The sequence below is a fragment of the Colletotrichum phormii genome (genome assembly GCF_030913505.1).
Source record: "Colletotrichum phormii strain CBS 102054 chromosome Unknown BDP81scaffold_7, whole genome shotgun sequence".
Taxonomy (NCBI): domain Eukaryota; kingdom Fungi; phylum Ascomycota; class Sordariomycetes; order Glomerellales; family Glomerellaceae; genus Colletotrichum; species Colletotrichum phormii.
Genome location: NW_026851449.1, coordinates 2067132 through 2088019, shown reverse-complemented (window position 1 = coordinate 2088019; position 20888 = coordinate 2067132). Strand labels below are relative to the sequence as shown.

At 53.6% G+C, this 20888-nt stretch overlaps 8 protein-coding genes across 8 annotated transcripts; 3 read left to right on the top strand and 5 right to left on the bottom strand.

Moving 5' to 3' along the window:
• Positions 1–826: 826 nt before the first annotated feature.
• Positions 827–1101, top strand: BDP81DRAFT_393156 (uncharacterized protein; the record flags this gene model as incomplete). The annotated part of the gene is made up of 2 exons (XM_060587803.1): positions 827–1024; positions 1081–1101. 2 exons carry the CDS (start codon positions 827–829, stop codon positions 1099–1101), a joined length of 219 nt encoding a protein of 72 aa, XP_060447184.1.
• A 459-nt stretch (positions 1102–1560) lies between these two features.
• BDP81DRAFT_460155 (aspartyl-tRNA synthetase) lies at positions 1561–3379 on the bottom strand (the record flags this gene model as incomplete). Its single annotated transcript, XM_060593625.1, has 4 exons — positions 1561–2156; positions 2235–2601; positions 2658–2975; positions 3005–3379. 4 exons carry the CDS (start codon positions 3377–3379, stop codon positions 1561–1563), a joined length of 1656 nt encoding a protein of 551 aa, XP_060447183.1.
• Positions 3380–4392: 1013 nt separating this feature from the next.
• On the bottom strand, positions 4393–5061 carry BDP81DRAFT_448592 (PUA domain-containing protein; the record flags this gene model as incomplete). Its single annotated transcript, XM_060592314.1, has 2 exons — positions 4393–4963; positions 5048–5061. The coding sequence occupies 2 exons, from the start codon at positions 5059–5061 to the stop codon at positions 4393–4395; spliced, it is 585 nt and encodes a 194-aa protein (XP_060447182.1).
• Positions 5062–5505: 444 nt separating this feature from the next.
• Positions 5506–5820, bottom strand: BDP81DRAFT_393153 (uncharacterized protein; the record flags this gene model as incomplete). Its single annotated transcript, XM_060587802.1, has 2 exons — positions 5506–5643; positions 5710–5820. 2 exons carry the CDS (start codon positions 5818–5820, stop codon positions 5506–5508), a joined length of 249 nt encoding a protein of 82 aa, XP_060447181.1.
• A 3370-nt stretch (positions 5821–9190) lies between these two features.
• BDP81DRAFT_316297 (uncharacterized protein) lies at positions 9191–10054 on the top strand (the record flags this gene model as incomplete). Its single annotated transcript, XM_060584162.1, has 1 exon — positions 9191–10054. One exon carries the CDS (start codon positions 9191–9193, stop codon positions 10052–10054), a length of 864 nt encoding a protein of 287 aa, XP_060447180.1.
• A 2169-nt stretch (positions 10055–12223) lies between these two features.
• On the top strand, positions 12224–14340 carry BDP81DRAFT_316017 (acetolactate synthase; the record flags this gene model as incomplete). Its single annotated transcript, XM_060584130.1, has 4 exons — positions 12224–12315; positions 12402–12469; positions 12536–14227; positions 14282–14340. Coding segments are annotated over 4 exons (1911 nt in total), but the record flags the coding sequence as incomplete, so codon positions are not given.
• A 3836-nt stretch (positions 14341–18176) lies between these two features.
• BDP81DRAFT_425229 (uncharacterized protein) lies at positions 18177–18681 on the bottom strand. Its single transcript, XM_060590196.1, has one exon. The coding sequence runs from the start codon at positions 18538–18540 to the stop codon at positions 18289–18291; it is 252 nt and encodes an 83-aa protein (XP_060447178.1). The 5' UTR covers positions 18541–18681; the 3' UTR covers positions 18177–18288.
• Positions 18637–20526, bottom strand: BDP81DRAFT_460151 (uncharacterized protein; the record flags this gene model as incomplete). The annotated part of the gene is made up of 2 exons (XM_060593624.1): positions 18637–19188; positions 19222–20526. The coding sequence occupies 2 exons, from the start codon at positions 20524–20526 to the stop codon at positions 18637–18639; spliced, it is 1857 nt and encodes a 618-aa protein (XP_060447177.1).
• Positions 20527–20888: the final 362 nt, after the last annotated feature.

Here is a 20888-nt window from a genome sequence, read left to right as displayed (position 1 = left end):
GATAATCATGCGGATCCCACGACTCGGCAAGTAAGTAATTGGCAGCGCTGACGACGAGCTCCCGCCTCACGGGTAGGTTAATTCGATCCAGACGGTCAATATAAGCACAAATCGCCTTTTCCTGGTTCCAACTAAGCTTGTGGCCGTGGCTGGCACGCTCCTTAAGCGACATTCTGCCGGAAATACTCTAACCGAGCTTCCGGCGCGGAACAGAGTGCTGTAAAATTAAATTTGGGCATTGTGGTGGAAAGTGGTGGCTGTGGTGATGTATGGTGGTAAATCGCGATAATTATGCCCGTATGGGTGATGAGTCCCGAGTTCCAATTAAAGTGGGGTCGGGCACGAGTAGTAGATTGGCCAACTTATTTTCCGAGAGCGCAAGATCGCAGACTGCTCCCAGCAAGCCTTGGCTTTTGCCTTGCCCATGTAGAAAGGATAGACGCTGACTAGTGTGTATGTATTACAGCATTCCATACTGGGGTATGTGATTAATATAATTAGGTTTGACGGGAGGCATACATGACTCAACTACCATATCGTGAAAATCACCGAGCTTCTCTCCCCGACCCCGAAACCACTAGGGGGTCTGGGAACGCGTATTCAAAGCCCCTGGTTAAAACCTCAGTGCGTAGGAAATTCAAATACTATCATATAGTATGAGGTAGCTACTTATATAAATGGTTGCGAGGACTTTCCGACTATTCAGTTTCCTGATTTCTCTTACAAGCTATCCAGATTGTCCATCTCAGCCAAAAAAAAAAAAAAAAAAAAAAAAAAAAACCCTACTACTGTAATCACCAACCGACTCTCGTTAATTCTCGACATCATGCAATTCACCACTCTCTTCGCTCTCGCAGCCGCCCTGGCCTCGCCAGCGATCGCAGCCTCTTGCAGACCCTACAACAACCCGGGCATGATGGAGGGCAACCGATGCACCGCCAAAGAATCATGCCCGTGGGGCCAGCGTTTCGGAGAAATCAAGGGATACAACTTTGGCGATTGGGGCAAGCCGTGCTCTGTTGATGTAAGACGCAGGTCGACAATGGGACTCACGTCTGGAGTATGCTGACACTTTGATAGTTCACCTGCTGTACTCGGTAAAAGCTTGCCAGGGGATACATAATGGAGTGGAAGGAAGGAGGGAGGCTCGGCACGCTTCGTTGGATTTACGATCATACAATTTTTTTTCCCGATTTGAATGGAAAGGCCAGTGGATAAAGAGCATTGCAAGTCATGATCGATATTGGTTTCGAAAATTCGCGTGTAGGGCCAATCTGCCGACTTCGAATATTAGTCCCGTTGTTGACAACTCCTTCCGAAAGTCAGCATCGTCAGTACGAAGCCTATTGGAGCTTCCTTCATCTCGGACACTGGAAGGATCGACGCTCTTCTTCAAAATTGTTGATTCTTCTACGTAAGACATAAGCGCTAGAATTTGAGTCATCTCGACTTTTCCCCTCCAGCGTTCACAACATGGTCGAAAGTGACACATTTCATTATCCACATTGAAGAACGCCTCTCTTTTTGGTCCAATGCAATCCAACGCCCTCGTTGAATGCTTTACGGAAGCAATCTCTTGGGCGTGCGAGGGTAGTACGCCGCAAGGTGGATACTGGGCAAAGCCAGGAACCAAGCAACCACGCGGTCGAGACCAATACCACCACCACCGTGAGGCGGTACACCAACCTGTCGGAAAACGTTGAGGTACTCCTTGATTCCGGCGCTTTCCGGGTCGATGCCCTTGGCGCGGATGCGCTCCTCGAGCTCGGCCGGGTCGTTGATACGTTGACCACCAGAGAGAACCTCCTGGCCACGGATGAAGAAATCGAAGGCGTTCGTGACACGGGTGCCCTCGCCAGTCGTGGTGCCGGCATCGTCAAGCTTGGCGTAGAATGGACGCGCCGTCTCGGGGAACTTGTCGATGACGTAGAAGTCGGTGTTATACTTCTTGCGCACGACCTCTCCGAGGGCCTTCTCTTGAGGGGTGCTCATATCCTCATCGTCACGGACGTTGGCGAACTCGGCGGGGCCCTCTTCACGGAGAAGCTTCTGGGCCTCAGCGAAGGTCAGGCGAACCTCCTTGCCAGGCTCGGGGAGGAGGAGAGGCTCGGAATGGTAAACGGATCGGACGGTCTCAATCTCGTCGGCGCATCGCTCTGTTTCAATGAGAATCATGGTTAGCATTTGCGAATGAAAGAAACAAACAAGGGACTTCGGGGTGGTTGTCAACTAACCCTGAATGCCACGGAAGATGGAAAGCAAGACGCCCTCCAGGACGGTGAGGACCTCGGTGTAAGACTGCTTGATCTCCATCTCCACATCGAGACCGGTGAACTCGGTCATGTGTCTCGGGGTGTTGGAGTTCTCGGCTCTGAAAACGGGGCCAATGCTGAACACACGCTCTCTGCCACCGGCAATCTCGAATTGCTTGTAGAACTGGGGCGATTGGGCGAGGAAAGCCTCTTCGCCGAAATATGCGAATCGGAAGACGTTTCCACCGCCCTCGGAGGCAGCGCCGATGAGGCAAGGGGGTTCGAATTCCTTGAACTTCTCGTTCTCGAGGTATGAACGGAAGATCTTCTTCACTTCGATACGGATATCCTGTGCCGGGTCAGTCAGTAACAGCATTGATAGCTTAGCATTGAGTATAGACGTACAGCAATGGCCTGCTGGACGGGAGCGCGCTTGTGCATGGCAATGTTGTCGAGGTGGGTGAGCATGGTTGCGGAGGGCACCGTGTTTTCGGCGGCAGCCTTGGCAGCCTTCTCCTTCTCGGCTTCGGCGTCGGCGGCCGGGGCCTTCTCGTCGCTGAAATTGACGATGGGCTGGCTGGCAGCTCCCAAGGTCATGCCAAGCATGGCGGGGGCCGGTGCGAGGACGAAGCACTTGGTGATGTGGAGCTCCAAACCAGAAACCCTGCAGCTCTTGACGGGCTCGAGAGGCTGCTTCACCTTGGCCTCAACCACGACATAACTCTCGGGTTGATGCTGGTGATCCACTTGACCATGCGGCGACTGACAATGGGCTTCTCGTCAGAGGCCATGAGAACACCCTGGATGTTCCAGTTGCCTCCCTTGCGGAGCTCGACGAAGCCCATCTTGGCACTCTGGACCCGGGAGTTCTGAAGCCATGCACGGACAATGACGGTCTTGCCATCGTGGGAATCGTTCAGGGCGCGGATCTCGACTTCTTCGGCGTCCTTGCTGAAGACGGGCTTGGTGCCGTAGTTGTCCTGGGCGGGGTCGTCCTCGAGAGTGACTGCGGCAGCTTGCTGGGCGAGCTCTGCGGCGCGCGCAGCCTTCTGGGCCTCCTTCTTAGCCTTGGCCTCGGCCTTCTTCGCGCCCTTCTTGGACGCCGGGGGTTCTGCTGCGTCGGCCATGATGCTGAGGTTTTTTTGTTATTTGCAATTGAGCTCGACACACGATCAGGCGTGGAATTGAGGGGTAAAGTCAGGTACAGAGTAATGGAGGGGCAATGAGGGGCAAGGTGGGAAAAATTTGGATGTCATTCCACCACGTGACTCTTATACCAGTAATGCACAGACCACTATAGCTCGGCGTGACGTGGTGGGATGGATTCGGAGAGCCTCTTTGAACAACTACGCGCACTTTGCTGGACTGCCGGGAGTCATATTGAAGTGTAAACACGGCTCACCGAGCTTCGAATATGCGGGTGACTCACTACCTAGCCGCATCTAAGCGTGATAGCGGTGCGAGTCTGTGGAAGTCGAAGCTAAACAAAGTACAAAGATGAGCTGAGCAATACTGGCGGTGATCGTCAACATGCCAGAAATCCCAGCAAGCTTTCTTATGTTACGATCGACATTGGTGTTGAATCAGCCACGTTCCTTCCCCGGGGATCATAATGATACCGTCTATCCAGAATGAGGAAGTAAAAGATAAAACAAATAAACTTGACGCCTGACCCAATTGCTTCGTCTTTTCCTCATCAGCATGATCTTCTATCAATCATTGCCGTAGTCATGAGATTTCAACATCAACTTGCTCTCCTCTAATCTGCTTACTATCGGTACAGCTTCTATGATTTCCCACTAAATTTATCGTCTGATGAGTGGAAATGAAAGCGTGGAAGCCCTTTCTGTCAATACTGAAGGATCCTAGGCCCAGGATCTCATCTGCGAGCCTCGCTTCCGGTGGTTTTTGGCGAAGTATGCGAAACAGAGGATAGACATCAGGTACAGGATTGAAGTCTAGAAGCACCAGGAGATGGATAACCGAGGCAAAGATAGGGCAAGCAAAAGGCACGCTGTCGTTGAATTGAGCTCTACTTATGCTTACACCCATGTTGCATTGTTATGGTGCCCCTCCACCTCATATCATATGTGCAAATTCGTTTCTTCGTCCCTACGCCAATCTTTGAATCCAATCTCCTCTAGTCCGTTCCGAGCCTCCACAGGCCATCGCCGAGGAAATGTGCCTCCTCCACAACGGGCCCCTTGCCCTTATCCTTGACCTCCTTGGTACCAGTAACCAAGAATCCGATGGCACACGCCTCCGTCTTTCCCTCCGCCATAACAACGACTGCCTCCCCCTTCTCCAGCTCCCGGCTCCATCTTCCTTCCTCGTCGACGCCCTCAGCGCCCTCTCGGGGCTCAGGCAACCGCCCACCCGCGCTCGTCAGCCCAGGAGCCATGAGCGTGGCGCCCGAGAGCACGAAGCGGATGGCGCCGCGGTCGATGCGGATAGTCGGAAAAGCCTGCGGGAAGCGGTGGACGAGCTTGAGGTGCGGGACGAGGGTGGCGTTGTCCTGCTGGTAGAAGAGGGGCTGCTGCTCGCAGACGAAGAGGGAGCAGCGGTCGGGCAGCTTCATCTGCTCGACGGATGCCTTCTTGGGCATCACTTCTTCGATGTAGGGGTTCAGGAGGGGGAAGCTCGAGAGGAGCGAGTCGCGGAGGGAGCGTTGGACGGAAGACTTGAGCTTCTGCTTCGGCTTGGAGGTGATGCTGGAGGGCGGGGTAATTTTGTTAGCTTTCTTGCGGGTTTTCTGTGGTTTGATCATTGAGTTGTTTGGACGGATGGCGACGTACTCTTTCTTGAACATTTTGGCGGTATTGAATCGACGTCTGCTAGGAAACAGAAAGGGGTATCACTGGTGTATTTGGGACGTCGTCGAGAACTGTCGCGTCTTTGGCAGTCTGTGGTGGTGGTTGATGGTGGGGTTGTTTGGAGCGAGGATCGCAGAGGAAAATTGCCCCGCAGTCGGGCGGGCGGGGCGGACCAATCATGCACGAATGGAGGGGCAGCCACTTCACGCGCGAGGGGCTTCGCAGTCGCATCACGTCACTTTGATCGATGGGAGAAAAGGAACAAGTTTCGAGGATTCGTGGTTTACGGAATTAAAAATCATAATTCTTCCAAAGGTCGTAACTATACTGTCATGCAAAAAGCTCTATCGTAACCCATGATCGCGTGCGCGCTTCTGGCGGCCCATGGTCAGAGTCTCTCTGAGCGTGGGAAGGCGCAGCAACTTCTTCGTCGCAACAGCTTAACCGTGGTTGACGTGAGAAACGGTGCCGTCCTCCTTGACGTGAACGTTGAGTCTGTTGGGTCTGAAATCCTTAGTGACCATCATGCCAGGCTCGATGACGCGCGACTCCTCGGGGAGATCCCTCTTGCAAAAAGTCTAGAATAGCATCACGGTTAGTATTGTCGAGCACATTCTCAACGAAGAGACTAAGGGCAAGCTCACTGTCTCATTTGACTCCTCCTCATGGAGCTTCTTGCCGACCAGCTTGTTGGTCCAGAGCTGGGTCTTGTCATCAGAGTCGTTGTTGTTAATACCGGGTACGACGAGAGGCATGATGGCGGTTGTGTCTGTGAGATTCTAAAGCTGTTGATTGTTGTCGGGTAGGTTGAGAGTATATGCGATTAGGTGTGTGAAATCGGTATGTAATGAGATTGAGTGAGACGAAGACTGGAGTAAGTGATGGTTTAATAGCAGTGATGGGTCGTGGACGTCCAAAACAGGAAGGTTGGAGGTCTAGAAGCTGCATCGACCGATGACGTCGTAATTGTGTGGGGGCGGGGGTTTTGTTCGCAGAACTCAGGGACTACCTAATACTCGTCCGACGCAAAGCGCCGCCGGGACGATCTTGGAACCGAAGCACGTCAACCTCTAAAAGTCCGGCAGTAGGCCCTCAATGATCACTGTTCCTTATCTTGCTTGGTATTAGAGTACTTGGCAGATAACGTTTAGTTCCGATGGGCTTGACCAAGATCAAATCCTCGTCCAACATGATATGTGCATGTGATGACCACCAACATGCCATAGGTACTAGACTGCTGCGTAGCATAGACAGCGATTCATATTGCCAGAGTGGGCCGGGCTGGGTGACGTTTTGAAAACATCATTAACCTTGGCAAATCTGCTCGTTTTTTACCAGGAGTAATATGTGCTGGGAATACTGAACGCGCGAATAAGATGGAACAAACCACAAAGTTCAAATGAGGAAGGTGGCAGCCCCTGTGCCATGTTAGGGAGGTGCACAAATTGGTTGAAGAAAGCTGGTAAATCTCCACCGACACTGGTTCCTCCACGTACAGGTACGGAGCAAGTAAGCCGGCCACAGCTCCAGCGGTTATTGCACTACGCATACAGTATGACTGCACAGCCTCAGACATGGGGTAAGGAGTTGCTTATTTGTTCCTGCCTTGGGAACCAAGTTACGAACACATTGTTTGAAGCAATCCTGGCCCGAGGGAAATGGTAGTCTAACGGAGCGGAGAGTTCACGCCCGTCGTGGAGACTGCCATGAGGTAAGCACCAGAATTTAAGGTAGGCAACGCGGCACGTGCAGGGCTGGACTTGGGTCTGTGCACCTGGTGAGAATGGAATGGTAGGCGCCTTCCTTCCTTCCAGGCAGAATCATTCGATATGGTCCCTGCCGTTTGGACTTTGCATGGACGGAAAGAAGGAACCATTGGAACCGTCTTTATACTTACCTCACGCATACTTACCCGTTGTCTGGTCATTTCCTGGGCCTGATGACGATCGGTCCGAAAACATTCCATGTGCACCTGGGGAATGCGCTCGGGTTCTTGACACTGCCGATTACCTCGACCTTCGCTTTCGCTTCTTAGCACTTCTTACACCCTCTGCCGACTGTCTCTGTCAGCGGGAAAGGAACAGCGCCCCACCCCGATTCTACGTTTCTAGATTCCCAACGTCTTCAAGGGCTCATGATTACGGATGTGGATTCACTGCTGACGGTATTTGTTTGCTTGCTTATTTTATTGTTAGCAGGAAAGCGACCTTGTCTCAGGTGGATGCCCGTCTGGGGTTATTCCCAACGTTTGACCGCATCGCCGCGCCGTTTCCCGGCCAGGCCATCGCAGGAATGGCACTGGCACCAACACAGCAATTACAAGAAGTCAATGTGTGAAACGAGGCCAGGCAAATCCATCTTGCTTACCTCTTTCTGCCTATCTGCAGACCAAACGATATTGAACTGTCGCAAAGCTCGATCCAATCATCCAGCCACGGGGAACCACCAACGTCTATTGATTAGTTCAGGACCTCAGCTGCTGTATGGTGTCGTCCGAATATGGACGGAGACGAGGGGTTGGCTCAGCTTACAGGGTGGCAGGTCTCAGCCACGGGCAAATCGAACCAAACAATCAGCAGCAAGTCGGAGCCGCAGCAGGGATCAATCACCACAGCCCTCAGCACTAACACCAAGCGAGCGATTTCTTCTTCTCCTCAAGTTCTCAGCCATCAGGGAATAGCTTCCCTAACCCCCCGCCGGAGGAGAAATGTTGCAGCCTGCTCAGTGCTCCATGCTACGGACACATGGCGGCATTGGACCACGACAAGGCAGCTGAACCCGGCGCGGCGGCTCGCTATTGGCCTAACGTCCGAAATTCAGTGCAAGTTCCCCCTTGCCTCGTGGGGTTCCAAGTCTTAGAGTTTGCTCTGTGCCCTTCCCCTTGGACGATTTAGGCCAAGCCGCGTGCCGGGAACAGCATATGCTATTTTAGCTTGAGGATGTGGATTCCAGGCCCATTGCACACTGAGGCAATCAAGAGCCTCAGAGAAAATTCAGGTCGCGTTGAGAGGAAGAACTTGCGATCGCGATGGATGTCAAACCCCCGAGCAGTGGCTGCCGAACGAGACAAAGTTGTGATTCTCTCGAACGACCAAAAGACACGCTCACAGCCCGACATCACATCAGACGGCATCTCCACGTGAAGGCATCGTGAACCGCCCGTGCAGAAGCAGATGCGAGCAACAGAACTAATTATGGAGGCCGGCGCCGTCAGCCACTACGACTCCAACTCCCATTCGCCGGGTGGGCTAGCAAAGGGCTGTGCTGCAGGAGCAGGAAGTACCTAGCACCACCAACAAACTCAAGCCCTCCCAGAGACCAGATTCCAACACCGTCTTCTCTGGGAAGAGCTGCTGCGGAATGAAGGCCCCAGCCTTACATAACAAGCCCCCCAAGCCTAGTCCTAAGCTGCAGGTAAGCAATGAAAAGAGTGAGCCTAAGCGGAGACCCAAGACATGACCAATCCCGATCCCAACGGGCACTGGGCCCCCGTGCTGAGGTGCATTTTGCTCTCGTGGCATTGGCGTTGGCGTCGTTGGCGTCCCTCAGCTCACGGCCAGAGAGAGACAAGCAGCAAGACAAGGACGGTGAGGTGACAACAGTAACAGGCCAAAATGGGTACCACCAGTCCCGGCCCAGCCCCGAGGCGCCGAGAGGCGTCCAGCTCCTTGACTTCTTTTTATTGAAGCTCATTCCCAGCTCATCCGGCTTAGGCCACCCTGCTTTCCTTCCTCGTCCTGCTTCTCACTTCCTTCGATCCCTCGAGCATACAGATTCGCTCCTCTCCACCACAGTATCTATCATCCCAGGTAGACACCGAGCACCCATTCTCAACTATCAGACCTTCAAGCTCACTACCATACCAGAAGTTGCCTTGGGTACCTTGAGGTGGCTTGTTGACGGCACTGAGAACCGAGGCTGCCGGTTACCGAACCAATCTTCCCAATCAGGAAGCTGCCAAACCCCAACTACGGAGTATCCGTACAGTTCGTCACACAACACCACCTCGACTCCCGATACTTTGGGGCCGGCACTTGAGCACCCACTCCGAACCGCTGTCAATCCCACCTTGAACGGACCCCCGTCCCGGCAACCATTTGCGACACCCCACTAAACCCGGGCAACATGCGTTCATCCCAGTCCGCCCCGGCGCTTGTTGCGCTTCTCTTTGCAGCCGCGGCCTCGGCCCTGTCGCCGGCGAGATTGCATTGCCTGCGATCACGGAATCTCGAGCTGGCTAGATTGGCAGCCTGTGGCGAACCTGGATCGGTGGCCCACTGCATAGAGATGCTCACCGACGACTTTACACAGACCGATCTGGAGAGATGCTACATCAATGCTGGTTGCGACTTTGCCGAAGCCGTTAATGAGTCGCAGTGGACTCTGGATAGGTGTGACAACAGCGACAGTGCCCCTGCCGAGTTGCGCAAACGCCATGTCAACGTCTTCGCGCGTCAGACTACAGAGGCGACTACGGCAACCGCTGAGACGGCCACGGGTACATCCACCGGCACAGCAACTTATTCCAGGCTCACGTGCTCTACGACGACGACCAAGGCGACGACGCAGTGCCCTGTCGTCTCTACGGGCGTGCAGAAGGGCAAGACTCTCAAGGAGGGCTGCTTCCCTACACAAGTGGTCTACGCAACATGCGCGGCGGGCCTGCTTTGCAAGAATGATAACTCAAACAACCCTTCGTGCAAGGTACTGGACAACACCGTCCACCCGGGCGGCATCGCCGTCGCACTCTTCTTCGCCGTGGCCATCACGGGCTCCATTGCGTGGATCACGTTCCTCTGCTGCAAGGAGAGGAAGCAGAAGAAGCGCAACGCGGACAGGGTCCAGGCCGCACTGGACGCGAAGATGGCGGCCAAGCGACAGCCAGCTGTGCAAGTTCACGATTCGGACAACCAGCCGCTCATGTCGCATGGGCAACCCGCTGCTGCGTATGAAGCGCACGGTCCATTTGGCGACCAGCACCGGATGTAAGGCGGAGATGGAGAGTTGTGGATTGCGAGGTGGGGGGGGGGATGAATGATCAAGCCTGGACTGATGGGCGTGCGTTGGTCGGGCGTAAAGAGCAGTCATGGTTCAAGATACCTTGGTGTTGTGTTTGGTTTTGATTTCGGTGTTTACAGGGCGCATCAAGGTTCATGGGCGATGAGCCAACGAGTAAAAAAAAAACTACAAGTCATCATCCTTTTTGAGTCTAAGGAATCCGAGATGCCTTGTCAACAGATGACCGTGCTCTTAAGCTGACCCTGCATTAAAGTGAATTATTTGCTCTACTATGCGACCGGGACAGACCAGATGAGGGGGACCAGGACCAGAACTCAATCGGCCGGCTGCGGCGCAAACCACGAACAATGTCAAGACTACACGTGGATGTATGCATGGTGACTCAGGAAAATATCAATTCGTGTTGACGGATCCGGCCAAACGAGTGTATCGTTAATTATTACTATCAGTGGGCGGCAGCTCCCATGTCCCGCGATTTCTGGGGTTGGAGGGAGCCGTTTTCTGACAGCTGCAAGCCTGCACACCCCTGATCCGTGACTGGACCGCATGCGACGTGCAGCAGCGCTTGGCATGTTAGGGTTGTGGATGTTGACCAGACATGAATGAGATGCATGGTGCAACACCGAGAGGACGGGAATCACGGGATGGCAATTTAGAGAGTAAAGTAAGGTAGAGGAAAAAGCTGGTGAAGAGAGACTGAGCTCGCTGGTTTGTTGACCCGGATTGATAGGAAAAGATAGGGGACCTCGGGAGAGACTTTTGTGGAGGAATTAGTGGGAGTGTGCCATGTGTGACTCCTTGCGGTTCACGACTGGAGATGTTTGACCATTCCTGTAGCAGGGAAAGCGTGGAAACGGTCGCAGATGTCGGGTGTTTGCTCCGCCCACTTTCCTCGGTCTGGCATTCAAGCTCGGGGGGGGAATCCGGAAGAGAAGAGAACGTGAGAAACAGTGTGGGGAACTTGGTAAAGGACCAATCAAGGTGAGTCATAATGCGGTTGAGTCAGCAGAGGTGGCTGGTCGTTCTATCGAAGGTGCCGCTGTCGTTCTTGCCGTTCTTTATAGCTGCCGGTAGGAAGTTATTAGGAACGCTGTTAGGAGGGAAGGGAAACATGGGAGGAAGGCGGTAAAGATGCAGCCAGCGGGAAGGAAGCAGTCAATGGGAGGGAAGGTCAGGCCGATATCGCCACCCCAGATTGGACACAAGGCCCGTGCCCCTCCCCCGATGGGCAACGCTTGTTCGTTCTCGCCCCCGTCATGGCCCGTCCTGCGCCCTTCCAGCCAGTCATCGGCCGGCTACCCCACACCTCGACAGCCGATAATTTTTTTGGGTTTTTTCCCTGGCTCCGAAACAGCAGCCGCGCCTCTCTGCCTCTCTGCCTCTCTGCCTCTCTGCATTTGTGCTGCCAAACTGTGTGAGAGAAAGAGAGACTGGGAGAGAATAGAGACAGAGACAGCGGTGACTCTACGGATACCTTACAGAGTTAAACCCCGGTGTGCGGCGTGCCTTGCCTTGTCTTTCTATCACCCATTACCAGTACACTAAGAATTGTGTCTGTGCCCGGCCCCCAATTCCCAATCTCGAATTCGACATCTGCTGCTCTAATTTGCCAAAACCTTGTGACTGGGTTTTCTTTCCCTTCCCTCCTCCTCTCCTCCTCCAATTGACTCCGCGATCTCTGCAACCTCCATCCCCCCTGCGATCGTCCAATTCGACGAGCCGCTCCCCTCTCTCTCTGTATCTTCTTCTGTCCTCAGAGACATTGACGAAGCATCACACCGAGTGACTCCTTCTCTTCTTCTTCTTTCCACTTTGTTTCTTCTCCTCGTCTCCGGTTCCTCTCCACTCCACCGCCCATCATGATGCTCCGAACCCGCCACGCCGCTTGCGCCCTCAAGGCCGTCTCAAGAGCGAGCGCTCCCCGTACCCTCACCACCTCGTCCGCCGTCGCCGCTATCCAGGCCACCAAGAAGGTCCCTACCGGGGTGAGAACCCAGGCTACCTCTGCCACCTCGCCCGCTCCGTAAGCTTCTCCTTCCCATGCTCCCATTGACTAGGGAAACTACGCAGCTACTCGAGTAGAGGAAGCTTTGTGACTCACGAACGTTTTACTAACGATGCTGTTTTCCCAATTGCAGTGAGGTTCGAGACACACCCGCACCCGCCTTCAATGCCGACAAGAGCCATGTCCAACCTCTCCAGCGCTCTACCGGGCCGGAGATGGACGAGTCGTACGTAGCCCTCGTCGCCAATTATACCCGCCGCCGCCGTTGTCGGCTCGTTGTAAGCGGGCGAGAAAGCTTACGGTGTTATACAGGTTCATTGGCAAGACCGGAGGAGAAATCTTCCACGAGATGATGTTGAGACAGGGCGTGAAGCACATCTGTACGTGACTCAACTGGGTATATCAGAATGGCATTACAGAGACGTGTGGCTAACCGTGACTCGCAGTTGGATACCCCGGAGGTGCCATTCTCCCCGTCTTCGACGCCATCTACAACTCAAAACACTTCGACTTCATTCTCCCCAAGCACGAGCAGGGCGCCGGCCACATGGCCGAGGGTTACGCCCGCGCCTCGGGCAAGTGCGGTGTCGTCCTCGTCACCTCCGGCCCCGGCGCGACCAACGTCATTACCCCGATGCAGGATGCCCTCTCCGACGGTACCCCCATGGTCGTCTTCTGCGGTCAGGTCGTCACCTCCGCCATTGGCAGTGATGCTTTCCAGGAGGCCGATGTCACCGGTATCTCCCGCGCTTGCACAAAGTGGAACGTCATGGTCAAGAACATTGCCGAGCTCCCCCGCCGTATCAACGAAGCTTTCGAGATCGCCACCAGCGGCCGTCCCGGTCCCGTCTTGGTCGATCTTCCCAAGGACGTCACCGCCGGTGTCCTGAGGAGAGCCATCCCCACCGAAACCTCTCTGCCCTCCCTCCCGAGCGCCGCCTCAAGAGCCGCTATGTCCCTGCTCCAGAAGCAGCTTGAGCAGTCCATCAAGCGCGTTGCCGACCTTGTTAACGTCGCCAAGAAGCCCATCATTTACGCCGGTCAGGGTATTGCCCAGTCTGAGGGTGGCCCCGAGATCCTCAAGGAGCTTGCCGACAAGTTCTCCATCCCCGTCACCACCACCCTCCACGGCCTCGGCTCTTTCGACGAGCTTGACGAAAAGTCCCTCCACATGCTCGGTATGCACGGTTCTGCCTACGCCAACATGGCTATCCAGCAGGCCGATCTCATCATCGCCCTCGGTGCCCGTTTCGACGACCGTGTCACCCTCAACGTCGCCAAGTTCGCCCCTGGCGCCAAGGCTGCCGCTGCCGAGGGCCGCGGTGGTATCGTCCACTTCGAGATCATGCCCAAGAACATCAACAAGGTTGTCCAGGCCACCGAGGCCGTCGAGGGTGACGTCGCCACTAACCTCCGCACTCTTATCCCCCATCTGAAGCCCAAGACGATGGAGGACCGCAAGGAATGGTTCGACAAGATCAGAGAGTGGAAGGCTAAGTGGCCCATGTCCGATTACGAGAAGGCCGAGCGCTCCGGCCTCATCAAGCCCCAGACCCTCATTGAGGAGCTCAGCAACCTGACCGCCGACCGCAAGGATACGACCATCATCGCTACCGGTGTCGGTCAGCACCAGATGTGGACCGCCCAGCACTTCCGCTGGAGACACCCCAGAACCATGGTCACCTCTGGTGGCCTGGGTACGATGGGATACGGTCTGCCCGCCGCCATTGGCGCCAAGGTCGCTAAGCCTGACGCTCTCGTTATCGACATTGACGGTGACGCCTCCTTCAACATGACCCTCACCGAGCTTTCCACCGCTGCGCAGTTCAACATTGGCGTCAAGGTCATTGTTCTGAACAACGAGGAGCAGGGTATGGTTACGCAATGGCAGAACCTCTTCTACGAGGACCGTTACGCCCACACTCACCAACAGAACCCCGACTTCATGAAGCTGGCCGACGCCATGGGTGTCCAGCACCGCAGAGTCAGCAAGCCTGACGAGGTTGTCGACGCTCTCAAGTGGCTCATCAACTCCGACGGCCCCGCCTTCCTTGAGGTCGTCACCGACAAGAAGGTGCCTGTCCTGCCCATGGTGCCCTCTGGATCAGCTCTTCACGAGTTCCTGACATGGGACGGAGGTTAGTATTCCCCATCTCTTCACTTTTGTAAGCCAAATGCTAACCCCCGCACAGAGAAGGATAAGAAGCGTCGTGAGCTGATGCGCGAGAGAACGCGTGGTCTCCACGGCTAAACAGCCAGCCCTCGCAGCCCTTTCTTGTTATCTAATTTTTCCACATTGGAAACGTCCATGCATATTGCTCTCTCATCTTATACCACCGGGCTTTGTTGGGTTCTCTTTGGCCATAACGAGATCTCCATCTTGAGCAGAAAAGTCTTTCCATTGGGAATCGAGGGTTTTTCTTATTACGGGCGACGACGAATCAAATACCTGTATCGCAGGTTTACGTCTGGAAGCACAACAAGTTTAAAATCAAAACAAAAATCTAAAAAGTGCTTTATCGCAGCATTTTCCGTAGTTGAGGGCTTCATTTCGGGCATTCACACAAAAATCGACCGTCACGGAGTTGGGTTAGTTTACCTCGACCTTGTCAAAAGAATGTACATATATCAAACTTCACGAGTTGAATGTTGAAATTTTTTTAAATTTTTTAAATTTCTTTTGCACCTCATCTCGATCATCCATCTCCTAGCCTGAGTTTGACGTTCAGACTGTGTCGACTTGGTCACGTACTCATAAAGGTGACTAGCAATTGAATACAGGCCCCGTAGCCTGTTGACTGCCCTAGATATATCTACTCGCTAGTTCCGAACAGGTGCTCGTCCTCCGAATTCTCATGAGTTGCGGCAGCGCTTGCTTGCTACGCTAGGTATCCTAATCACAGGCTCAGGTGAGGTATACCTGTCGGTATTTTCCTCATCTCCCCTCTTACCATGCTGAAGCCTTTCGAACCTAACTATTCTTGACATTGGCCCCATTTTCTCTGCTTTGTCCCGTCGTTTTAGTGGTTTTGCAACTGCAGAGACAAGAAAAGTGTCAGAGCCCTCCCGAATAGGGGCTAGTAAGAGGTAGTAAGGAGTCCAAGCAACAAAGGAGCAGCTCAGATATATATACAGCGCAGGGAGTACACGTCGAGGGAGGAGCAGATTTCAATAATTCATCATTCTACCCCTAACTGCAGTTGGCCTCTGAGAGCTTCCACCCTGCGTCAACAATCCCAACTTGACAAAAAGCAAGAATCACGGCTATGACAATAGGAAGAGAAAGAATAGCGGTTCCATATCCAAGCATTTTAGCACCGAGGTCAATGTCTCTAAACATGCCAACAAGAAATGAAACATCAATAAGAATGCTGAATAGCCCCAGCCCCAGCCACCACAGGATAGATGCAACTTTCCGAAACAGCACGTACATGGCCAGCTGGTGCTTTTGCTTAGCTATATCCTCAATCGAGTTCATGTTCCAGTATGCGATCATATCGATCTGGGCCAAGTGCCTAGTTCCAAACTTTACAAAGTTCAAGACCAAGATAGAACAAAGTGCGAGCGCACCAAGGAGAGTCATAACACCAAAAAGGTCGAACAAAAGCGCACCTAAGTCCTTGAATCGCGTCTGCATACTAAGGATACCCGCAGATATAGAAAGAGGTAAGAAAATTGTGGCAAGGAGACTTAGCTGTTGGACATCATCCGTTTGTTTTACTTCTCTCCTCAGTTCTAGTAGTCTAAGGTCATGCTCCATTGCAGCGGAAAGTCTTGATAGGCTGCTTCTCATCTGTTTACAATGCAGGCTTAGTTTAAAGTCTATAGCTGCTATTTCGGTGTTCTCTGATGTTGGGGTTGTGGTGATATTGGACTCTCTCGTTGGCGTTGACGGTGCAGCAGGACTTTGTATGGCGTTCTGGAGGATCTCAACTAGTGATTCAATAATGACTAGCATTCGATCTCTAATTTCGGAGAATTGCTGAATCAATTGATAGTCTCCAGTGATTTTCTCAACATTGCCTTGTTGGAGCTCCGCGCGAGTGGTGTATACACCCTTGTGCTTTTTGAAGCCCTCTTCAAATCTCAGAAGGAATCGAGTAAATAACAGCAGATTCGCGTGGCAGAACTGTAGACTGAAAGCCTTTTCCCATTTTGACGGCGTTTTGAGGTGGCGATACATGGCCTTAAGTTCGCATAGCTGGGAAGCAAAGGAAGCTGTTGCCTGATGGAGACCGAACTCTTCTTCTAGAAGAGAGCGATCCAAGACCGTCCAGTCTCTATTGATGCGCGTCCTATAAATGATGAACTCTAATCAACTGTGAGTTGCATACCCATTTAGGTCAGCTTCGGATATGAAGGAAAACTGTTGGTATCACAGGCGTGATACATTTCCTCATGAGGGTGTATCTTCGGCAACAATCACGTCGATGTCCGTGATAATTGCTGTTGTTGTTCTTGTTTCTTCCTATTTTACATTGTGGGCAGGGGTCGGTCGAAGTAGGTGGTGACGGCCTGGGTGGTTGCCCCACCTTAACCGGCCGTGGTGACTAAGCCAGTTGTCCCACTTCGCCCAGGGCAGGCGCCAGCCAGCCCACGATACCTGCCCATTGCTCCTTATCAGCCTTGCCGTTCCGACAAAAACTTACCTTGTAGTTCATTGCCAGTGTCCTGGAAGCGCAGATACCGTATAACATTGACCCAACCAAGTCGATCACGGCCATTAATCTCTTCCGTCCTTTCAATAAGGTCGAAAGACTCCAGTCTGTACCATCGAAATGGACAAGCGTACGGTTGGTTGGTAATCAGGGACAAGAAACCCGCAATGTTGTTGGCAAGAGAAGGAAACCTGTAAGGAAAATCATCTCCAGATGTGGAGTCATTCTCGCGAACATCATCGCTAGGCATCTCCTAAAGGAATACTCGAGTCGTTCCATGTCTTTGCGGTGGGATGCCGCTCATGAATGACTCTATCTGGGCGCTGTCGGCATCATGATCGACGTCGCTCCGAAATGTGAAGGAATTCTCTACATCAGTCTGGGTGGATGCTGAATCAGGATCGTCCCATATCCCAATATACCGGCCAGGCTGATCCAAATAAATCCATGGATCGCTGGAATATAGTTCTGCTGTCTTTGCAGCCCTGAAGATTCGATTGAAGAGAGCTTTGGGTTGAAATAGGCTTCCTAAAAAGGTCAATAAGAAACCAACAAGGTACAGCAGGTCTCCGATGAGCTCGACCGCGCCCATCATGAAGCAATGAGTAATACAGAAATATCGAGACTCAGATTGTCAAGCTTGAGAGAAACGGGAAGACTGACAAGGCTCTTTATATTCCAAGGCATTCATACGTTCCAGCCTGCGCCATGCCCGTCAGCACGCTCAACCAATCGGGCAGGTCATATCTTCCCCGAGCTCTCCACTACCTTATGTAACGTGGGCGCTTAGGCAGGCTCTGATATTATCGCCGTTGCCGGTCCTCGATCACCAATCTCCAGTCACCTCTATGGGGGGAAGGAGGTGTGCACGAAGGATATCTAGTAATAATATCGGGCGAACGTTCTTTAGTCGGGTGGTAGATGCTCTTGTAGGCCTATTGTGTTGGAAGGATGCATGCATAGAGCTTAAGAGAGGCTGCATTGTTTGCCCGTGCTCCCAATGATGACAATCATTATTGCTTCACTGTTCTTTTTCTGCCTCTTTCCATTATTTCAAGTGCAGAATATAATGAACTGACGTAAGGCAAAGTGTGTGATGGAAAATGGTGTGCTTGCATGCCGGCGCTGTTCTCATGATACCTTATTATCTGACCCGCCTTACCTTGGGTCGGAGGTAGCCTGCCAAAAAAATCCGCCCCCCGCGGTTAAGGTTGTCTCTCTTGGCATGAGCAGCCTTCTCGAAGTCGGATCTTCTGCTTCAGTTTTACAAAAGCCTACTCCTGTGGAGCGAACGAAGTTGTAGGCATCATGGGCCATTTGAGAAAAAGAATGCAGGCTTGATTTCTTGCTCCTCGTTTGTCTTCTCGTCTTGACACAGATGATGTGAAGTGTAAATTCAGTCATAATGGATATTTGAGATGTATATCTACTACTAATTTGACATCAAAACATGAATGTGCAAAACGATGAGGAGTTGTAAGAGGCATAACTCAAGCTGAATTTTCTATGTGGTATTTCCCACCTTAAACGCCCCATCTCCTCTACGTCGTCATAATCATCATGCTGTCAGCGCCGCCGCCAGACAGTAACAAAGCAATGTAAATCCCTAGCCACTTCATTTGCCTCTGTAGCGCTTCGGCGACCCCGAAATGTACAACCAAGAAAAGGAAAGAAAAAAAAAGGCCCATTGGGGGTATCTTGTAGTCTATAGTTTTCGATCCCGACCCTAACCAACAAAGAAATGCAAAGAAAAAGAGTAGTCTATGAAGCTGCGCCACCACCCATGAAGTCATGTCATGTGAAGCGTTAGGTAATACACATCTAAAGGTTTGTATGGACAAAGAAAAATTGAGAAAGGGATGTAGTGGAAGAATGGACAGCGTGTTGTCTCAGATCCACCCAGGCAAGGCCTTCTCCTCGACCGGTGACGTGACAGGCGACGAACGCCCACGACGCTTGAGGCGCAGGTTCTCGAGGCTCCTCATGCCCCACGAGCGGGGACGTTTCGAGGCGGCGGCGGCGGCGGTGGAGGTGTGCTGAGGAATCTGAAGCAACGGGCCAAAGCTGCTCTCCTGGTCTTCGGTAGGTTGCGGCGAGGGTGTGAGATGACAGGAAAAGTCGCCGAAAGACCGTCGCTGCTGGTGCTGTTGAGACGTGGCATCGATCCAGGGAGAGATGGGGTTCTGCAGCATATTCGTCGTTGCCCCGCTGCCTGGCATGAACATGGGCTCGAAGAGCTGCTCATCCTCGGGCGGCCCCAGCACGACGTCCGTAGACCAGGCATCGCGCTCGGGGATGACGAGAGGGGTGCCTGGGTGCGGGTAGGCCAGGGAATCCGGCTCCTCGGGAATCGAGCGCGACGGCGGGTGCGAAACGGTGGCGAGCTTGACGGGAAAGAGGCTGCGGCGGAGGGCGAACATGGTCATTGCCGACGGCGGTTGCTCGTCATTGTGCTGCTGGTCGTCTCCGCAAACAACATCACGGAGCTCGCCGTGGTTCCTCCCCTCGCCTGCGAGAGGGCAGCGGGACCGGACGGGCCGCGTTGCTTCGCCGGGGAAATCGGGTGCTGGGTGCTCGGGGGAGGAGAAGCAGGTCTGGCCAAGCGTCCAGGCGGCGTGGAGGATGCGAGGTACATCGGCGAGATGGCGGCACTCGAGGATCTTTTTGAAGTCGCCCGAAGAACGGGGTTGCCAGCGGAGTTGGTTGCGGGCGGCTTTGTCCCAGAGCATATGCTTCCACTCGTCTTTGAGGGAGCGTTGGCGGAGGAGGTTCTGCATCTGGTGGTAGTATGTCCACTCTGACGAGACGCCGAGGGTATAGCTGCTGCTGTTGGCGTTGATGGTGCTGCTGCGCTTGTCAAAGTGGCTGGCAAGGTGGTCAAAGTAGGCGTCGGCCGTCTTGGGGGCCTCGCTGTCGTCCGAGGCCTCAAAGACCTCTTTGCAGCCGATGAAGCCGCAAGCGAAGACGACTTGCGCGCAGAGGCTGACCTTGACCTGTTCTGCTGCCGCCACCGCCGCCGCGGGCGGGTATGCTGCCTCGCCCTGGTGGTGGTCCAGCTTGACGTGGGCGATGTAGGCCTTTTCAAAGTCAAAGATCATGCGGCAGTTGTCCTGCGGGCAGACCCAGATGCAGTCGGTGTTGTGGAAGTTTTGGAGGTGCTTCTTGAAGTCGCTTTTCCTGCCGAAGCCGACGTAGACGTCGTGGACGGCGCACATGGGACACTCGATGGGCTTGCGGCCCGCGACGGCACCCGAGGACGGTGACTTCATGCTGGCTGCTGCCTTTTTCTCGCGTGACGGTGTTGTGGAGGAAGGGTGGTGATCGTTGATGTGGTGATCTTGCCACTCGGAGCCGGAGAGTGAGGGTGTCACCGAGGGCGACATCAGGAACGGAGCGTCCACGGCGTCGGCCCAGGTGGCAGCGGAGACGGCACCGCCGGGCTGCTGGCTGAAGTAGCTTCCCGACACAGAGGCGGCGTCGGAGCCGCAGAAGGACGCGTCTGAGCTGCTCCAAGGGCCGGCGCTGTTTGTGAGGGAGGGCGCGCTGTTGTTACTGCCAAAGGTGGACGTGGAGAGGGCCGAGTTCCTCGCCGGCGCGTCCATGTGGTGAGGGTTTCGGTGGTGGTGCTGAGGAGGCGGAGGGCGGAGGGATGTGTAGTTGCTGCCGCTTATGTTCCGGAGTGTGGTTTCCAAGCTTCCGGAGCCGTACCGGCCGGCAAGGTCGCATAGAGTTCGGACGTCTTCTGGGGACATGTTTGACGGGCTCCTGCCGGGATACATTATGCGCTCACGGTTCAGTCGCTGCGAGACTGATGATGGTTTCTATCGTTGCATGAAGCGTCGAGTTGAAGGATGGCGTGTCTAATATTGTTAAAGGCGTAGTTGTTCTCGGTTGAGTTGATAATGGACAAGTAGACGGAACGACGTTACTGTTGCGAAGTCTGAAGCGAGAGATGGGGGTGGTTGTTATGTAGTGAATGTCGACTCGACGCGATTCGAGTACGTATGACAAGATCCGAATGGCAAAGGAAAAAGAAATGCGCCAAGGCTAGGCACGAAAGAGCAGCGATTCGACATTTGTATGCCATTCCTATGTCTTGCCAAGGGAACTCAACCCGTCACCCCGTCAAAGAAGGCCACGA

What these genes read in the sequence shown, in the direction of transcription:
- BDP81DRAFT_425229 (XM_060590196.1), bottom strand. Translation starts at nt 18,540, where the DNA reads ATGACTTCATGGGTGGTGGCGCAGCTTCATAGACTACTCTTTTTCTTT.